Source organism: Apium graveolens, chromosome 8 (assembly GCF_009905375.1).
Source record: "Apium graveolens cultivar Ventura chromosome 8, ASM990537v1, whole genome shotgun sequence".
Lineage (NCBI taxonomy): Eukaryota > Viridiplantae > Streptophyta > Magnoliopsida > Apiales > Apiaceae > Apium > Apium graveolens.
The window spans coordinates 245,394,685-245,415,298 of record NC_133654.1 but is presented as its reverse complement, the minus strand read 5'-3'; the positions used below and the strand labels follow the sequence as shown (position 1 = coordinate 245,415,298).

The window sequence follows — 20,614 nt, the reverse complement described above, 5'->3', positions numbered from 1 at the left end:
GTTCCCTTGCTTCAACTCAAGAAATTTAAGCTCCATCTGATTCTACATGTGCTTAGGGTAATACTTTTCCAGAAATAACTTCTTAAATCTCTCCCAAGAAACCTGCTGAGTTGCTTCCATAGCCTTTACTGATTCCCACCAATAGATGACTTCGCCCTTCAAGAAGTAAGTAACATATGGCGTCTTCTGATCGTCTCCTAATTGTACCAACTCAAAAGCCCTTTCCATTTCCTTAATCCATGTGTTAGCTATTACTGGATCAGTGGTATCATGAAATGCAGGTGGATTTATATTCTGAAATGCCTTGAAAGTGACAACTTGTCTAGGTGGTACTGGTGGTTCGGGTGGTTGGTGTGGTTCACGGTTATCTTGGTTTTCAATTCGTTGTTGAAGAGTTAGTTGTTGTTGAGCTATAGCATTGGTTTGCTGTTGCAAAGTTTCTAGTAATCGAAGAATATTTGGGTCTGTGGTAGATGTGGTTGTTGGGTTCTTCTTTTTGGGAGGCATGATCCTGAAATAAGAGTTATGTCGAAATAGATATGAATGATAAAATAATTTGAGGGTATCGTATGGCATTCTTATTTACATATGAGGTCAAGTTTCAAATTAAGCAGATATGGCGATGCGTAAATGAAAGGAATATGTCCTAAGTCCAATCATGTATTAGGATTTAGGAATAACTTCCTGTGTAATCTATTTTGATTTCATTGATATTAATAAAAGACTTGTTTTGTTTTTATTACGGGCTCTATCTATTTAAGTGTTTAAATAAGATATACCATAGTTTAGAGTAAAACTTTTTATGGATTATGATGAGATCATAATAGTGAGACCTAAAAGATGATAACTCTAAACTTAAATAGTTCCTGATCATAGGATTACTAACTGGTAATTAATAATCCGCAAAGATCGGTACATACTATGCTTGCTTCATTATGAAGGATGTCTGTTCTCATAGACATTTGTGTGGTGACACTATAGCTAGTATGTAGGTGCTTATTATAGAATAAGTTCACTGAACATGACTCGTACAGCTGAACAACTGATGGAGTTCACTCACGTGTCAGCATTTGTTCACATAGTGATAGTTGTACAAGTATCCTTAGACTTGAGGTCATCATAGTCATCTTGTATACACTGAACTATGCTTTGGTTTAGTTCTTAGTCTCCAGGGACAATTATTAGGGCTCTACTGGGTATAGGAATTTGTACACGAAGATAGTGTATGATCAATAAAGGATCTACCCCTTCCAGTGAAGGAAGCAAATGTTCAAGGCTGATCCACTTATGCTAGTTCAGGAATCTCTGGCCAGAGTGAATGAAATTAGAAAGGAGTTTCTAATTTGCATAGAACTAAGCATAGTAAATGGTAAGTAAGTGATTAAATTAGATAGGCTTGACACGAGATCCATGCCTTGTATTTAATCGGGACATTGTAGGGTAGAAGGAGTTTATTGTACGGTAACTATTCACTGAATAGGTTCTTGGTATTCTAAGCAGTGAATTCATATTATCCGGATAGTCGCGATATGCTGAGAAGTATCCCTCACGATGTAGAATAAATGTGATTAATTGATTAATCATATTTAATAAATTAGAGAATTTATATAAATAATGATAAAATAGTTTTATTATTATTTATTTCTACTACCGGCTTAATATTGAACCTACAGGGTCACACCATAAAAAGAGAATGATTTAATGGTGGAGGAATTAATTAATAATGGCTAATAATTATTTATTTATGAAATAAATAATTAATTGGCAAATTTAATAATTGATTAAATGAGATTTAATTGATTATAAATTAATTAAGAAAAGTTCTTAATATTATTAATTAAGGATTTAATTTTTTGGAAATTAAATCAAGAGAGAGAATTATTTCTAAAGTGTTTAGAAAAAGGATTAATAATTAAAAGGTGTTTTAATTATTAATGAGAATAATAAATGGGATAATAATAATAATATTTATGGGAAAATTTCAGCTGAAAATTTTGCCTATAAATATACTATTATAAACCCTATTTTTATTCCAACCCCAAAATTTTATAAAACCTAATTCTCTCCACCTCCTCCTCCTCCTTAACGTCGTTTTCTTGGTGGATACCGGTGGAGTGCTTCACGTTTGAGGAGCAGCTGCTAAGGATCTCCGATCGTTGCTTTTGGATCGCATATTAAAGGTTAGTAATCGATCCATATGTTTTTACCACGATTTATATGCTTTTATTTGGATTTTGTATGTGTAAAAGTGTTTTACCATGCCTCCGCTGCGATTAAAATCCAACATTGGTATCAGAGCTTAGGTTGTATGCATGTAGATCTGTGGTAAAAATTTCAGAATTTTATGTGCTTGTATGAATTAATTATGATTTTTACAAGTTATATCATGAATTAATTTTGTCTGATGAGAAATCGTTTCTCAGAATAATTATGAATGTTGATATGGGTTCTACAAGTGTTGTAGATCGTCTGGGTATTTTTTTCATAATTTTATGATGTATACATTATTTTTTATGAATTTTTGAAGTTGTTGTAATTAAATTCGTAATTAAATAAGTATATATATATGTATATAAAGTTGTATATATATATATATATATCTGCTATATATCTGCTGTTGAATGCTGTCTGTGATGCACGGAGAAAGAAAAGAAAGGTACAGAGTACAGTGAGGCGGCACGCTGATCGAGAGGAACAGGTACAGCAGAAGCTGTTGTCGGCTGCTGGAAGAGAAGGGAAAGGGGTGTCGCGCATTCCGGGAATGCGTTACACCCTGTGGTGCATTCACAGAATGCGTTACACCTTTTAATGGCTTAAAAGGGTTGTAACGCATCACCGGAATGCGTTACAGGGCTTGTAACGCGTTCCTGTAATGCGTTACAGCCCGTCTGTTATTTTTTAAATTTGATTTCTGGGAGTTTCGTAACTCCGTTTTGGGCGTGCAATATATCGTTGGATTCGTTTTTCCGAGACGGATCTAATGGAGTGATAAAATTTTAGTTTATATAAAAGTTTTGAACTGTTTATATTTCCGAAAGTGTTTTAAAGCTGTTTTTAACTGTTTTAACTATTTTTAAATGCTTCATGTGATACATAGAGATATATAATGCTTAGACTAATGTGCTAGATGATGTAACATGCCTACCTTGATGTTATTCATGTTTATATATGTGATATATGCTTAGTTTATCATGCGATGATAGATTTAGGTGAACTTAAATGAACATAAGGCGTTTGTTAGACAACCTAGTATAGTGAAATTGTTTCATAACCTTAAGAATAATATTATGAATACAATCATGAGATTCTTGTGTTTATGAAACACGTAATTGAATATGAATTTTCGATTTGAGAGAAAGGATGATTCTGTCAACAACAGATTTTTATCTGTAAGAAAGGGTTATTAAGTGACGCCTCTTGACAATGCTCCACCCGATCTGGAAATCATCTGATTATTGATTATTGATTTGAAATATTTAATTTAAAAGGAAGAATCTCTTTATAATATGATTATGATTGTAACGTAATATAATCCTTCTAAAATTAAATAATATCAAGTAGTAATTGGCCAATGACACAACGGGCTTGTGTCGGTCATAGCCTTCCAACATGATAGAAAGTAGTTCTTATTTTTAAATCATTGTCGTTTCGTGCCACAGCCGAGGGCTTTGATTTCGAAATAAGAAATACTTGTCTATTACATAGAGATGTGTACATTAAATAAGAATCTAAAGGTCGTTACGTGCCACAGCCGTGGGCCTTTGGGGACTGATTCAATTGTACGGAATGTTGGGTTAGACTTGACTTAGAATATTGAGTTTGTCGTGCCACAGCCGTGACTCAATTATTCAAGAGGCTAAAGTTTGATTAGGGAATAACATTAGATGTAATTAACAAGAGTTGTCTGCCTATTGAACATTACATGGCGGTTCGTGCTACAGCCGGGGTTGTGTAATGGAATGTAGGATCCCTATTCCCACTAGCATTATGAATGCTTAATTTTTCACGTAGAGGGTTGAATAAATTAGGTAAACTAGTGGGAGCCACTTATGAATAAAGACCTGATTCATATAGTGTTTTAAAATGAAATCGAATATTTGCTAAGTGTTGTTATGTGTTTATCATTTACAGATTTATAATATACATTATGTCTTCTGCACTATCACTCAGGAGCATACTAGATGCTCACAAATTGACTGGTCCTAATTATGCTGACTGGCTTCGAAACTTGAGAATTGTTCTCAGGATTGAGAAGCTGGAATACGTGATTGACTCACCTAAGCCTACTGAACCTGCTAGTGATGCACATAATGATGAACATGTTGTGTATCATAGGTGGATAGATGATGCAAATGTTGCTCAATGCATCATGCTAGCTTCCATGAACATTGAGCTACAGAAGCAACATGAGCATATGGATGCTCACACTATCCTCATGCATCTACAAGAGTTGTATGATGTGGCAGGGAGGACAGCTCAATATGAGATATCGAAGGAGCTGTTCGGTTGTAGGATGTCTGAGGGATCATCTGTGAATGACCATGTACTTAAGATGATCAATTTGATTGAACGTCTTGGACAACTTGGTTTTGCCATGGATGGGGAGCTGAGCCAAGACTTGGTCTTGTAATCGCTTCTGAGTTCATTCTCACAGTTTGTTATGAACTTTCACATGAATAAGTTGGATGTCAGCCTGCCTAAACTCCATAACATGTTGAAGACTGCGGAATCGAATTTTCCCCCTAAGAAGAGTTATGTTCTTCTAATTGGTGAAGGTTCCAATCCTAAGAAAAGGAAGAGGAACCCTTCCAAGAAGAAGAAAGTAGGTGAGAAAATGCCGGTTCCACCAAAAGCTGAAGACCCCAAGAGCAAAGTTGTTTGCTTTCACTGTAACAAGGTGGGGCACTGGAAGAGGAACTGCAAGGTTTACCTTGCAGAATTGAAGAAGAAGAAGGGTAGTGAGACTACCACTTCTGATTCAGGTATGTTCATGATAGAAGTGAATATGTCATTAAATCAAATTTCTACTTGGGTATTAGATACCGCCTGTGGTTCTCATATCTGCAATTTGTTGCAGGGACTAAGAAGAAGTAGGACTCTTGAGGAAGAGGAGGTGATTCTACTGATGGGAAATGGAGCAAGAGTTGCTGCTGAAGATGTAGAATCATTTCATTTACATATGCCTACGGGCAAGACTATTGTTTTAAATAATTGTTATTTTGTTCCCTCGATTGTGAGGAATATTATTCCCATGTTAGACTTGGCTAGATTTTCATTTAATATTGAAAATAATGAATGTTCTATTCTTAGAGATAATATTCTTTATGGACGTGATACTTTAAATAATGGTCTGTATGAATGTGACATAATTTATTTCAGATTGAACAAACTAATAAAAGAAAAGAGATGATGAAAATCTCACTTTATAGTGGCACTGCAATCTCCATTTAGTAGACATGGAGAGAGGACTGTAAATTTGCTAGGAATGGTACACACAGATGTATGTGGACCAATGTCTAAGCAAGCCATGGGTGGATTTTCATACTTCATTACTTTCATAGATGATAGACCTGGATTCGGATATGTGTTTGATGAAACACAAGTCTGAGGCCTTTGAAAAGTTCAAAGAATATAAGTATGAAGTGGAGAAACAACCAAACATAGTATTATAACTCTTCGATCAGATCGAGGTAGTGAATACTTTAATGGAGTGTTTCTAGATTATCTCAAAGTAAATGGTATAGTCTCCCAGTGGACTTCTCCAGATTGGTATCTGAAAGGAGAAATCGAACTTTGTTAGACATAGTTTGGTCCAGGATGAGCTATGAGAATCTTCCAGTATTCCTATGGGGTTATGCATTGGAAACCTTAGCATACTTACTGAATAAGGTGCCTTCCAAATCTGTTCCTCAAACTCCGTATGAGATATGGAAAGAAAGGAAACCGAGTCTTAAACACGTTAAGATTTGGGGATGTCCAGCTTATGTCAAGTAAGTTGACCCAGATAAGCTGGAATATCGATCCGTAAAATATAGTTTTGTGGGATATCCTAAAGAGACTTTAGGGTATTACTCTTACACCGATCATCGGGTGTTTATCTCCAGACATGCTACCTTCTTGGAAAAGGAGTTTATCCTTGAAGGAAACAGTGGGAGCAAAATTGAACTTGATGAAGTTCAAGAAGCACAAACTACTACGGATCAAGTGGAAACACCTGTTCTGACTGAACAACCTTCTGTGGAACAGCCCATTCATAGGTCAGAGAGAGTGTCTCACCAACCTGAGAGGTATTATGGCCTTGTCATTGAGAATGACAATGAGTTGTCAATCATTGATGAAGACGACCCTAAGACCTATAATGAGGCTATGAGTAGTGTTGACTCAGAGAAATGGCATAGTGCCATGAAATCCGAAATGGAATCTATGTATACCAACCAAGTATGGACTCTGGTTGAAGCGCCTGAAGGTGTTAAGCCTATTGGGTGCAAGTGGGTATATAAGAGAAAGATTGGAGCAGATGGCCAGGTGGAGACCTTTAAGGCCAGACTTTTGGGAAAAGGATTCAAACAAAGGCAATGGATTGACTTTAATGAAACCTTTTACCTGTAGCCCTGTTAAAATCAATTCATATTTTGCTTGCGATTGCTGCTTACTACGACTATGAGATCTGACAAATGGCCTGATGGTTTTCTTTCCAAGGGAAATGAAAACCTAGTGTGTAAGCTGCCGCGAACCATATGTGGTTTAAAGCAAGCTTCTCGTAGATGGAACATCCGTTTTGATGAGACAATCAAAGAGTTTGGTTTTATCTAAAACGTAGATGAACCATGTGTCTACAAAAGGGTTAGTGGGAGCGCGGTAACATTTTTTATATTGTATTGAATTAGAGTTGACACACATAACAACATAGCAGACCCACTCACAAAGCTACTTTATGAAAGTCACTTTGATCGTCATAAAGACAAGATGGGTATTAGATACCAGAGTGATTGGCTTTAGTACAAGTGGGAGATTGAAAGGAATATGTCCTAAGTCCAATCATGTATTAGGATTTAGGAATAACTTCCTGTGTAATTTGTTTTGATTTTATTGATATTAATAAAAGACTTGTTTTATTTTTATTATGGGCTCTATCTATTTAAGTGTTTAAATAAGATATACCATAGTTTAGAGTAAAGCTTTTTATGGATTATGATGAGATCATAATAGTGAGACCTAAAAGATGATAACTCTAAGCTTAAATAGTTCCTGATCATAGGATTACTAACTGGTAATTAATAATCCGTAAAGATTGGTACATACTATGTTTGCTTCATTATGAAGGATGTCTGTTCTCATAGACATTTGTGTGGTGACACTATAGCTAGTATGTAGGTGCTTATTATAGAATAAGTTCACTGAACATGACTCGCACAGCTGAACAACTGATGGAGTTCACTCACGTGTCAGCAGTTGTTCACATAGTGATAGTTGTACAAGTATCCTTAGACTTGAGGTCATCATAGTCATCTTGTGTACACTGAACTATGCTTTGGTTTAGTTCTTAGTCTCCAGGGACAATTATTAGGGCTCAACTGGGTATAGGAATTTGTACACGAAGATAGTGTATGATCAATAAAGAATCTACCCCTTCTAGTGAAGGAAGCGAATGTTCAAGGCTGATCCACTTATGCTAGTTCAGGAATCTCTGGCCAGAGTGAATGAAATTAGAAAGGAGTTTCTAATTTGCATAGAACTAAGCATAGTAAATGGTAAGCAAGTGATTAAATTAGATAGGCTTGACACGAGATCCATGCCATGTATTTAATCGGGACATTGTAGGGTAGAAGGAGTTTATTGTACGGTAACTATTCACTGAATAGGTTCTTGGTATTCTAAGCAGTGAATTCATATTATCTCGATAGTCGCGATATACTGAGAAGTATCCCTCACGATGTAGAATAAATGTGATTAATTAATTAATCATATTTAATAAATTAGAGAATTTATATAAATAATGATAAAATAGTTTTATTATTATTTATTTCTACTACCGGCTTAATATTGAACCTACAGGGTCACACCATAAAAAGAGAATGATTTAATGGTGGAGGAATTAATTAATAATGGCTAATAATTATTTATTTGTGAAATAAATAATTAATTGGCAAATTTAATAATTGATTAAATGAGATTTAATTGATTATAAATTAATTAAGAAAAGTTCTTAATATTATTAATTAAGGATTTATTTTTTTGGAAATTAAATCAAGAGAGAGAATTATTTCTAAAGTGTTTAGAAAAAGGATTAATAATTAAAAGGTGTTTTAATTATTAATTAGAATTATAAATGGGATAATAATAATAATATTTATGGGAAAATTTCAGCTGCAAATTTTGCCTATAAATATACTATTATAAACCCTATTTTTATTCCAACCCCAAAATTTTATAAAACCTAATTCTCTCCACCTCCTCCTCCTCCTTAACGTCGTTTTCTTGGTGGATACCGGTGGAGTGCTTCACGTTTGAGGAGCAGCTGCTAAGGATCTCCGATCGTTGCTTTTGGATCGCATATTAAAGGTTAGTAATCGATCCATATGTTTTTACCACGATTTATATGCTTTTATTTAGATTTTGTATGTGTAAAAGTGTTTTACCATGCCTCCGCTGTGATTAAAATCCAATAGTAAAAGCGTAAAATAACAGTTGAGAGCAAATGGAACGATAGTGCATGATTATTGAAATTTAAAGGTCACAATACATCAGGATTGGGACAAAGTCTGATTCTAGGAACAATAGGCTTATTTAAAGGAAACAACTGGGAATTCTACGAAGTCTGATAGTACAACAACATGAAAAGGTAAATGGAAAGAACTAAGGCTCTACTCCATCAGAACGGGGCTTGGTAGTCTTCTCCTCTCGAAGCGTCTTCACAATGCTCTGGAGCTCATCTGCCACCATCTGGATGACATACTGGCTGGTGCGGTCCCGGTGCGCTGGCATCTCCTCAAGCTTAGTGTTGACGTACTGAACCAAGGTCTCAAGTCTCGCAGTCATCTGCTCCTTAGGCTTCCCTTCATAGTTTCGGCTGTCCGGATACACGTTCTTCAGTCAATCTATCAGTCGATCGTACTTACCCTGAAGCATGTCAAACTCGCGCCTCAACTCAGCATACACGGAGAAAGCAATAGTGTCGTCCGACCCAGAGGGTGTCGAGGAATGCGCCCTTTGCTGACAAACTAATAAGAGGAGTATTAATAATAAATTTACTTAACCTACTCTCTCGCATATTATCTATAACCTATACACATGTCCTATAACCTATTTGGGCTGTCCAGGGACTCTAAACTGGCTCTGATACCAAAAAACCTGTCACACCCCCAACTTAACCAACAAAATAAATATAACTAATACAATATTTAAAAGAAAGTAAACATAACCAAATCCAAGATCTTACAGTTTAGGGTTTGGAACAGCCCAACACTACCATCTATTACAACTGATTTTAATATCGAGTCCTCACACAAAACTATCTATTATTCTACCTGAGCTCGAACATACGCATCAGCGTCACAGGTCTTACGTGCTGTCTGCTTGAATCTAACCATAGTTGCTAGCTGTAATATTAGGGTAAAGCAAGGAGTGAGCCAAATGCTTAACAAGTGCTAAACAATATGATATAAACTTAAATCGAGATATATATTAAAGAATGACAATGTGAAGACATAACCAATAATAACAAGAGATAAAACTTTGGGTGATGGCATCATTTGCTTGTATCAAAACATTTTCAAAATCATATCTTAATCAAAATCATTTTATGACGCTACAGATTACAGCCGGTGATCAGCCGCAGAGTAATCCCGAACCTCGCTGGGTTCTAAAACGTTAATGGGATCCCTAGGCAACTTTTAAGCCTACAATATAAGTGTGGAAATGACTCGCATTTCAGTCCAGATCCACTATTCAAAGAAAACATTTATCCCCCTTTGGGACTGAAAATCCACATTTTAATCATTTTAAAAACTGATGCCGATTTATAACAAAATCTCTTTAAACAGTAATCATTTTTATCAAAGGATTATATATCAACTTGAAACACTGGAAATACGATATTAAATCTCAGGGCCATGATCCACTAGACTTTACTCTATTAGGGTAACTAAAAGGTTTTCATATACAAAAACTTGGACAAGGAAATTTAGCAAGGCTATTGGATATTATGAAGGGGTAATGACAAACTAGGCTTAAAGCAATGGTTTTCCGACAAGGTACAAGTGCTAGAACATCAAGAAGATAAGCTTCATGAATACTAAGGGTGTTAAAGTATGAAAAAATGATCTTTAGCTCAAGGTACATCGAGATTGTTAAACTTTAGGGTAATAAAGAGGGGTATCAATCAATTATGGATAACTTTGATGAATATCTGGCTTTTAGGTATCAAGGTAAAGTTCTATAGGGGTTCAAGCATCAGAGGGTGAGATATCAGTACTTTAGGAATCATTAGCATGTTAATCAAGAAGATCAATTAAGTATTATAACAACTCTTTATGGCATTCCAATTACTTTGATATACTATCATAATAAGACTTTTGATCTACTTGTAATACACACTTGAGGGTTCATGACATTTCTATATAATTCAAAGATAAACTTAAGAAACGCTTGGTTCAAGTATAACAAAATGACTCAGGATAATCGCATCAATATATATGAACTAATTGTTACACATTTGCAGTGAGTACAAAAGACAGGTTGAATCACTTGCCTTGAGAAAGGCTGGTCTGGTCTGGCTGGTAGGAGCAACTGGAAGCTTCACTCGACCTTTATGGCAAGTTTACCCTCGTCTCGAGATCCTACACAATTAATAATAACCTCATTATATTATATTCTCACCAACTCAACCTATTTACAACACAAATGGCACTTAGGCCTATATAAACGCAATTTATATTCACCTTATAGATATAATTGTACACATAGCCATATATACTCACATATCATATTTTAATACCAAATAATACTACATACACCATAATGCAACACTAGGCTTGGATGATCTCGACTCACGACTTAAGTCACTTAGTCGCTATACTTAGACAAAGTCTCCAAATTTCGGCTTTCTAACTCGATGTGCCTTTACTAAACTATCCAAAACCTATTGACCCTCACTTGGGCCTTTTATTCTACTGGATTTATACTATCTTGCAACTATAGTGGTCAACCTAGATCTTACTCATAAGTTCTCTAAACCTATGTGATAAGTGGAAGCGCTCACTGGAGTAAATTTCAGAATGACATCTATGGTTTCTTGAGTGCATTAGATACCCTTAAACTACAAGTTTACCTCCAAAACTTTTACACTAGACTCTTCTGACCATAAGGCATCTCCCAAACTTAATGTGGCTCAAGGGTCTAGCTTGGGCCTCCTTGGGCCTAAGCTCAAAGTCCATGGTTCCCCTGTTTTTCTGGGCAGAAAACGCCCTGATTTGAATTAACTTGTGACACATGGTTCTAACTCATATTTTGTGAACTATGGCTGGAAAAACTTCTCTGACACTCCCTCTAACTAAGGCCCAACAGGGCCTAATGAGGGCCTACCCATGACATGGTCAAAACTTCCTATTTCTAAGTTGCAACAAAACTGTCCCCTGCTGGACAGATTTTGTGATTTCACTTGTGCACCTAACCAAACGACTTATAAACCTCCAACCAACACCTAAAACGTTTTATATACTCCTAATACTAGCTTCAGGTGGCTTGGGCCTCAAAGTGCACAACAATGACATGGCCAAAGCTCACTCTAAACCTCAGGGTACTAAACTGATTTTCTGCAGAAACTAAGACTCTCCTTTCTCCAAGGTTTCTACTTGACAAACTCAACCACCAACAACCCAAATACCCAAATCATGACTTAACTATGGTGAACCACTGAAATAACTCCCTTACACTCAAAATAATCTTAGTGGAGATCATCCTTACCTAAGGTGCAACATAGCAAAACAAAGAAAATCACATTACACAATTTACAAGTCATCGAGTTTTTGAAAATAACAAGTTATGTATTTTTATAAAATATATATACAAATTATTACCACATATCAAGGAACACTAATCAAGATTAATACCTTATCCCTACTGAAATTAAAGCTTACTAACAAAATCTTTCCAAATGATCAAAATCTTCCAACATTCCAAGAGAAATCTACATGCATGCATGACTTCGGGTTTTACAAACCAAAACAACATATTTTCTAAATATATTCTACCATGAAATCGACATGCAAGCCTAGCATAAGCTATATATAGATGATCACTTAGCATGCAAAGGGTTTCATCAAGTTTTCACTACAAAATTCATGCCATTACCACAAAACATACAAGAATTGAACAAGGCAACAAGACACCACTAAGAACCATTCATTCGGCTCCCTTATGGTCATGGCCGAATGAAATGGAAGGGAAATGGCCATTAAAAACAAGAGCTTCACTCTCTTGACTTGGCATTTCACCATTCCTTGTAGTTCCCTCAATAATACAACCTTAAATCCATGAGAATCAAGATTGTATTTTGAGTTCTAATTAAACTAAGACATGCAAGATTAAAACTCAAACTTTTCACTCTAAACTTTTTGAAATATATATGAACAACATGTAGGGAGTAAGATTACTTGAATATAAGATGAATGTTTGAATGAAAGAATGAAGAAAAGAAGGGGATAGGGGCCTCGGCTATGGAGATTGCCGAGAGGGAGGAGGAGCCGAGAGGAGAGGGAGAGAGAGTGAGGTGAGGGTGGAGTGTGGAGTGGGGTGAATGATCACAACACTTTGCATTTTGGTTTTTATGATTTTTATTGATTAAAATAAGTTAATGGAAATGAGAATTGTCAAGAATAACCTTCCAACATACTTAGGTCATTTTGCATGCAAGGACAAAGAAGTAATTTGGTTAGTAAAATAAGAGTTAGTGGGGTTGGAATTGTCTTTTTAGCCCTTTAAGTTGAATAGAAGAGAATTTGCATGCAAGGGTAACCATGTAATTTGATAATTAATAAGCAACTAATTTTCAAAAATTTATTTTTATATAATAAAATAAAAGTTCAAAAATTATAAAATTTATACCATAAAATAATTTAGATTTTTAGAGATTTTATAAAATCACTTTCAAAATTTGTGAACAAAATATCTTTTAAAAGAAAATTTCTCCAAGGCTTAGAATATTCCTTACAAATCAAAATAAAGGAAATAAATAAACTTTTGCTTTGAAAAAAAAAATCATATACTACACATAAAAATTTTATAATGCAGAAATTCTCACTAACACAAACGTGCAATCATTGAATCATATTTTCTTTCGGCTTTAATATTATACCTAAACCACAAATAATATTACACGAAAATGCTGGTCGTAACATTAATTCATACTGTTTATTTTATATGGTTGAATATATTTGGTTATTATTTTCCGATAAGGATGATTGCAGATACAATTTACACGATTTGTATGCGTGAGTTAATTTTATTGCTTGGGCTGTATGTTTTTTTTTTTAATTTTGAGGACCAAAATATTTGCTCCGTGGCTTTTAAGAATACGTAATGAAACTCATTCAGAATTTGTAGGGTAAATTGTTTGGTGTTGATGTATACATGTGCCTCTTGATTAAATAATATAATATTATTTGTATTATGACATGTTCTTCTTCTGGCTCTCTAAGTTTAGTGATGATTAAAGGGTTTTTGTACTTTTACTAGTGTAGTGGCCCATTATATTGTTAATTTTTTTAAGTGTTAGTCTTGTTTGTGTGATCTGTGACTATAATATAATAATAGCCTCCTGTTGTGTCAAGACTTTTGATATGTTTTAAATTATACAAAGGTCACATTATTCTCTGGCCAACTTTAGCAATTCAGATGTATTATTGGACAATGTGTTTACACAATTTGGTTAGTAAGTTGAAATATAAAGAATGTACGTGTATGTTTGTGAGTTAAATTTAATTATTGGAAAATTAAGTTAATTTACTTATTTATTTAAGTGGTCGAATATTTTTTTGAGTTAATTGATTGAAGCAATATGTCTCCAAAGTGACCTCTTTTGTGTAGATTAATTAATTTAAAAATATTATTGTGACGATATAATATTTAATTTTATACAAATTTTATCGGCCCAAAGGAAGGTAACGTTTGGCCAAACTTAATATATTCTTGTGATAATACGTATGTAACAATATTAAGTTTTTCATGTGAATAATAAGTCCGTCCAAAAAAAAACATATTATTTGACAACAATTGATTGTTAATACTTGATTATTGCGTGAAGAGTACCAATTGTAAATTAAATTTTCTGTCCAAAGACTAAAATTTATTATTGCGCTAGGTATCTTGTGATGGTTTTGCCAATATATAAAATTTATCACATTATTGTATATTCTAGTTTTGAGCATTTATCGTATATTTGTTTTCTATTTCAATACTGTTACTGTTAATTCTGCTTCCGCTCAGTTGAGCATGATTCCAATGTTGAATGGGAAAAACTATATCACGTGGAAAGAGAATGTTGAAATCGTTCTTTTGTGTATGGATCTCGACCTTACGCTAAGGAAATAGCAACCAGTTCCCACTACGGATGATCCCATGACTGATCAAATTGAGAAATAGGAACACTCTAATCACATGTGTCTAGAGATCATGAAGCGAGCGATTCCAACTGGCTTTTGGGGCTCGAGAGCACAAGTGCCAAGAAGTTCCTCTCCGAGATTGGGCAATATTTTTCTAAGAATGAGAAAGCGGAAACGAGTAATCTTCTGTCAAAACTCGTGACCATGAAGTATAAAGGAAATGGGAACATAAGGGAGTACATCATTGGGATGTCTAATATTGCTGGCAAACTTGAGGAATTCAAGTTAGAACTTTAGGATGAGTTACTTGTTCACTTGGTTCGTATTTCTCTGCCTCCTCAGTTTGGACACTTTGTGGTGAGTTATAATACTCAAAAGGAAAAATGGACTCTTAATGATCTCATTTCACACTGTGTGCAAGAGGAAGAGAGGTTTTGCGAGAGAAGACCGAGAGTGCTCACTTGGCATCAAGTCCCATGATAAGAAGAGAAAGAGAGGTAAGGATATTGCAAGTGTAAAACCCAAGCATCAGTTTCATGAGAAGCAGGATAAGGGAACAACCTGCTACTTTTGTAAGAAGGATGGACACAGGAAGAAAGAGTGTTCCAAATATGCTGCTTAGCGTGTGAAGAAGGGTAAGACTTCTATCTTTGTTTATTATGAAGTTAATTTGGCTTATGTACCTAAGGATACTTGGTGGGTAGATTCTGGTGCTACTACACACATAAGTATATCAATGCAGGGTTGCATGTGGAGCTGACCGCCAATTGATGCCGAAAGATTCATCTATGTGGGCGACATCAATAAAGTTTCAATTGAAGATGTTGGAACATTTAGATTATTATTAAAAACTGGTGTTTATTTGGATTTATTTGAGACATTTGTTGCACCGTCTTTTAGACGAAAACTTATTTCGATTTCCTGTTTGGACAAATATGACTACATATTTTCTTTTGGAAATAATAAAGTGTATTTCTCTTTAAATTCAAATGTGGTTGCCATAAGTTCTTTGTTTGATAATCTTTATATGCTTGCTATTGTTGCTTGTAATAATGAATTTTTTCACTCAAGTGCAAGAGGTACAAAGCGTAAGTTAACTGAGAATTCTGCTATATTGTGGCACAGGAGATTAGGTCATATCTCTAAACAGAGAATTCATAGGCTTGTGAATGATAAAATTCTTGATCCCTTAGATTTAAGTGACTTTCAAGTCTATGTTGAATGTATTATGGGAAAACAAACAAACTCGAGAAAGTTAGGTGCCAATAGAGCTACAAGTGTCTTGGAACTGATTCACACCGATATTTTTGGACCATTCCCTACGGCCTCTTAGAACGGTCAATGGTATTTTATCACGTTCATAGATGATTACTCTAGCTATGGTTACCTATACTTGATACATGAGAAGTCACAAGCTCTGGATGTATTTAAAGAGTATAAAGCTAAAGTTGAACTTCAGCTAAACAGTAGTATTAAACCTGTAAGATCTGATCGTGGTGGTGAATACTATGGTAGATATGATGGATCAGGTGAGCAACGTCCAGGACCCTTTGCTAACTTCCTAAAGGAGTGTGGAATTGTCCCTTAGTACACTATGCCAGGAAAACCAAATATGAATGGTGTTGCTGAGAGGGGAAACCGTACTCTTAAAAATATGGTGAGAAGTATGATAAGTCGTTCTTCCTTGCCTGAGTTACTTTGGGGAGATGCACTAAAGATTGCAATTTATATCCTTAACCGGGTTCCAACTAAAGCAGTGGCCGAAACTCCTTACAAACTTTGGACTAAGAAAACACTTAGTATTAAGCATTTACATGTTTGGGGTTGTTCAGCTGAGACAAGGCCATATAGGCCAAATGAGAAGAAACTGGACTCTAGGACGGTCAGTTGCTATTTTGTCGGTTATCCGGAATGTACTCACGAATTTTAATTTTATGATCCTGCTACTAGATCCATCTTTGAGACTGATAAAGTAAGATTTTTTGAGGATGTTGATTTTGAGAGGAAAGATATTGGTAAAAGTATTGTCTTTGAAAAAGATAGTCATAATTCTATTTATGACTCTATCGAGAGCAATGATCAGATTATGATACCTATCATTGTTCAAGGCTCTCCGTTCAAGACAACATCGAAATTCCCCATGAGGAACCAATTAAGCAAACTCAACAACCTCATGAATCATAAGAAGTGCCACTAAGGAAATCCACTAGAGAGAAAATAAGCGCAATTCTAGATGATTATGTTGTTTTTCTACAAGAATAACAAGATGGAATTGGAATTGGTGAAGATGATCCTGTAAATCTTCAATAAGCCATACAGAGTCCTAACTCTCAAAAGTAGATTGATGCCATGAATGAAGAGATGTAATCTATGAAAGATAATGACGTTTGGGATCTTGTCGAGTTGCCTAAAGGCTCAAAACTTATTGGTTGGAAATGGGTATGTAAAACCAAAAGGGATTCGAATGGTAACATCGAAATATATAAGGCTCGTCTAGTCGCTAAAGGATTCACTCAAAAGAAAGGTATAGACTATAATGAGACTTTCTCTCCTGTTTCCACGAAAGACTCATTTAGAATTTTTATGGCACTTGTGGCTCATTATGATCTAGAGCTACATCAGATGGATGTAAACACGGCGTTTCTCAATGGAAACATTGGCGAGACAATTTATATGGTAAAACCAGAAAACTTTATCATTGGAGATCCAAAGACTGTGGTTTGCAAATTAAAGAAGTCAATCTATGGTCTCAGGCAGGTTTCTCGTGAATGGTATCACAAATTTCATCATGTAATCATATTATACAATTTCGAAGTGAACTTGGTGGAACATTATGTATATCACAAGTTCAGTGGGAGCAAATTTATTTTTCTTCTCTTATACGTTGATGACATCTTACCTTCTACTAATGATATAGGCTTATTGCATGATACCAAGAAATTTCTCACTAGTTAATTTGAGATGAAGGACCTTGGTAACGCCTCTTTTGTATTAGGAATTCAGATACATCGAGATCGCTCTCGAGGTATTCTTGGATTATCACAAAAGAGCTATATCGAAAAGATACTGGAAAGGTATGGCATGAAAGATTGTGCACCAATGGATACACCCGTGTGTCTAAGGGAGATAAATTTATTCTTAAACAGTATCCCAAGAATGAACTTGAGATAAGGGAAATGCAAAGGATACCATATACATCGGCAGTGGGAAGCCTAATGTATGCTCAAGTTTGTACTCGTCCTGGCATAACATTCATTGTTGGAATGTTGGGAAGATATTTGAGTAATCCGGGAATGGAGCAATGGAAAGCAGTGAAATGAGTCTTACGGTATTTGAAAAAAACAAAAGATTATATGCTCACGTATAGGAAATCAAATTATCTAGAAATCATTGGATATTCAGACTTTGACTTTGGAGGATGCAAAGATGAAAGAAAGTCTATTTCGGGCTATGTTTATCTATTGGCTGGTGGAGCGATTTCATGGAGGTCTGCCAAACAGATGCTCATAGCTTATCCACCATGGCTGCAGATATATAGCATGTTTTGTGGCATCCAATAAAGCTTTATGGCTGTGAAACTTTGTCACTGGTTTGCGTATCCTTGATGATGCTGAAAGGCCATTAAAGATATTTTGTGATAATAAATCAGCAGTGGAGTATTCAAACAACAATAGGAGCACTACAGATGCAAAACATATAGATATTAAGTTTCTAGTTTTTAAAGAAAAGATTCTGAGCGGACATATTTCGATAGAACATATTGGCACTAACTCCATGATTGCGGATCCGCTCACTAAAGCGTTAACACCTAAGGTTTTTCACGAGCATACTATCCATATGGGTGTTACCTTATGTGATACTTTGGCGTAGTGGGAGTTTGTATTTTGGTATTTTATGTAATAAACATGGAGTTTTTTATGTTCTACAAAATACAGTTGATGTAATTTTATTGAATGTCACTCTACTTTTGTTCAATTTTCTTTTTATGATTTAACATTGAATTGAGAAAATTGGAATCAATCTCATTAGAGATTGACTAAAGACTAGTTGGATATAGACATTATATAGATCAGATGCCACTTATCCATGCATTGATTCATGTCGTTGAATATATTTGTATGGTGACCATGGAAGGTTTAGTCACGTAAAGTTTGTGACGAATACCGCCAGAATCTCATGCATATAGTAGACGGACCCAATTGTTTTGGTAAAATCTAAGGACGATAAATTACATAAAGTTACGCACTAAAGTTTTGTATAATTGATTCTGGATTCATATGAAGTCCAAATGGGAGATTGTTATTGTTATTTTTAATAATAATATTTTATTTATGTGCTACATATAAATATATCAATTATATTTGCTATTTATTATATTGGGTTAAATTAAGTGATTGAATAAGAAACCCAATTAGATTTTAATTTATTGTATGGACCTAGTAAGTGGATACCTAATATCAGGCCCAATTAAATTATAATGGGAGATTTAATTAGGTGGTATATAAAAAGGGTTATAGTCCCCAATATATTAAGTATGTTACACGGCTTATCTTCTACCCATCAGAGAGAGCTATTGAGAAATCCTAAGGAGTACTTGGTTGAGGAAGACAATAATCAAGAATATAATACAGATTCAAATATCGTAACAATTATCGTCTTATGGATTCAGGTACATTTCCGCCTTCAGTTTAATCTCGATAATTAGATATGATGATTACGGTCCTTATCTCTAATTTAGAGAGTTATGTGTTTATAAAATTCTTAGATTCTATAAGTTCAAACATAAAATCTTATGGTTTAAATATAAATCTTTACAAGAAGACAAGAACTATTTATTTAATTAATATTAGCATCATCTCTACCAAATTTGACCACTTCCATATTTCCATCTTCAAATAAGTTAGCCACTTCCATATGAGTAGAGCTGATTGGATTGATTTGATTCCCCCTCCAAGGTGTGCTTCAAGGTGGGTTATGCCCAAAGGATCAATTTGTTCAGTAAACTTAGTCTCCACACCCTTTAAAGAAGTTTGATAAAGATCAACAAGGTGCTTGGAGATACGACAAGTACGACCCCAATGGACTTTTATTCTACAATGATGACAAGTTCTTTCAATGCTTTTATCCATTATACTTCCCTTGGGCTTCTCCTCATTTTTTGTCCACTTCTGGTGGTGAGAATTCTTGAAATTTGAGAATTTTCGGTGATCATGGCCTTGACCACGTCCAAAACCACGCCCACGGGCTCTCCCACGTCCAAATCCACGTCCATGCCCACATCCAAATTGCTTATTTTGTTCATATTCATTACTAGTTATAACATTCACTTCAGAGAATGGTGCTGAACCAGTTGAATGTGCTTGATAATTTTTCATCAAGAGTTCATTGTTTTGCATGGCAAGGAGCAAAATTGATATAAGTTCAGAATATTTTGTGTATTCCCTTTCACGATATTGCTGTTGCAGGAGCATATTATTGGCATGGAAAGTGGAGTAGGTTTTTTCCAACATATCATTATCAAATATATTTTCACTACGTAATTTCAATTGTGAAGTAATATTAAACATTGTAGAATTATACTCGCTAACGGTTTTAAAATCTTGTAAGCGCAATTGTAACCCATCATAGCGAGCTTTTGGAAGTATGATAGTTTTCTGGTGGTCATACCTTTCTTTCATATCGTTCCAAAAAGTTAAGGGATATTTCATAATTAAGTATTCAGTTTTCAATCCCTCATCAAGGTGGTGGCGAAAAATATATCATAGCCTTTGCCTTGACTTGCTCAAATGTCATATTTTCTTCTTCTTTTTTGTATCACCAAGATCCATAGTGTTAAGATGAATTTCAGCATTTAATATCCATGTCAAATAATTCTTGCTGGTGACATCAAGTGCATTGAACTCAACTTTCGTAAAATTTGACATTGCAAGTTCTAAAAAAATAGCATTCAAACTAATTTAAGATAATAAGTAAAAAAAGAGATTCTATATTATGAATTTAGAATTTAATTATGC

The 20,614-nt window shown here is 34.9% G+C and overlaps 1 protein-coding gene across 1 annotated transcript; it reads right to left on the bottom strand.

The window, feature by feature from the left end:
- Positions 1-19,432: 19,432 nt before the first annotated feature.
- Positions 19,433-20,278, bottom strand: LOC141680540 (uncharacterized). Its single transcript, XM_074486738.1, has one exon. It carries the CDS (start codon positions 20,276-20,278, stop codon positions 19,433-19,435), a length of 846 nt encoding a protein of 281 aa, XP_074342839.1.
- Between the last annotated feature and the right edge of the window lie 336 nt (positions 20,279-20,614).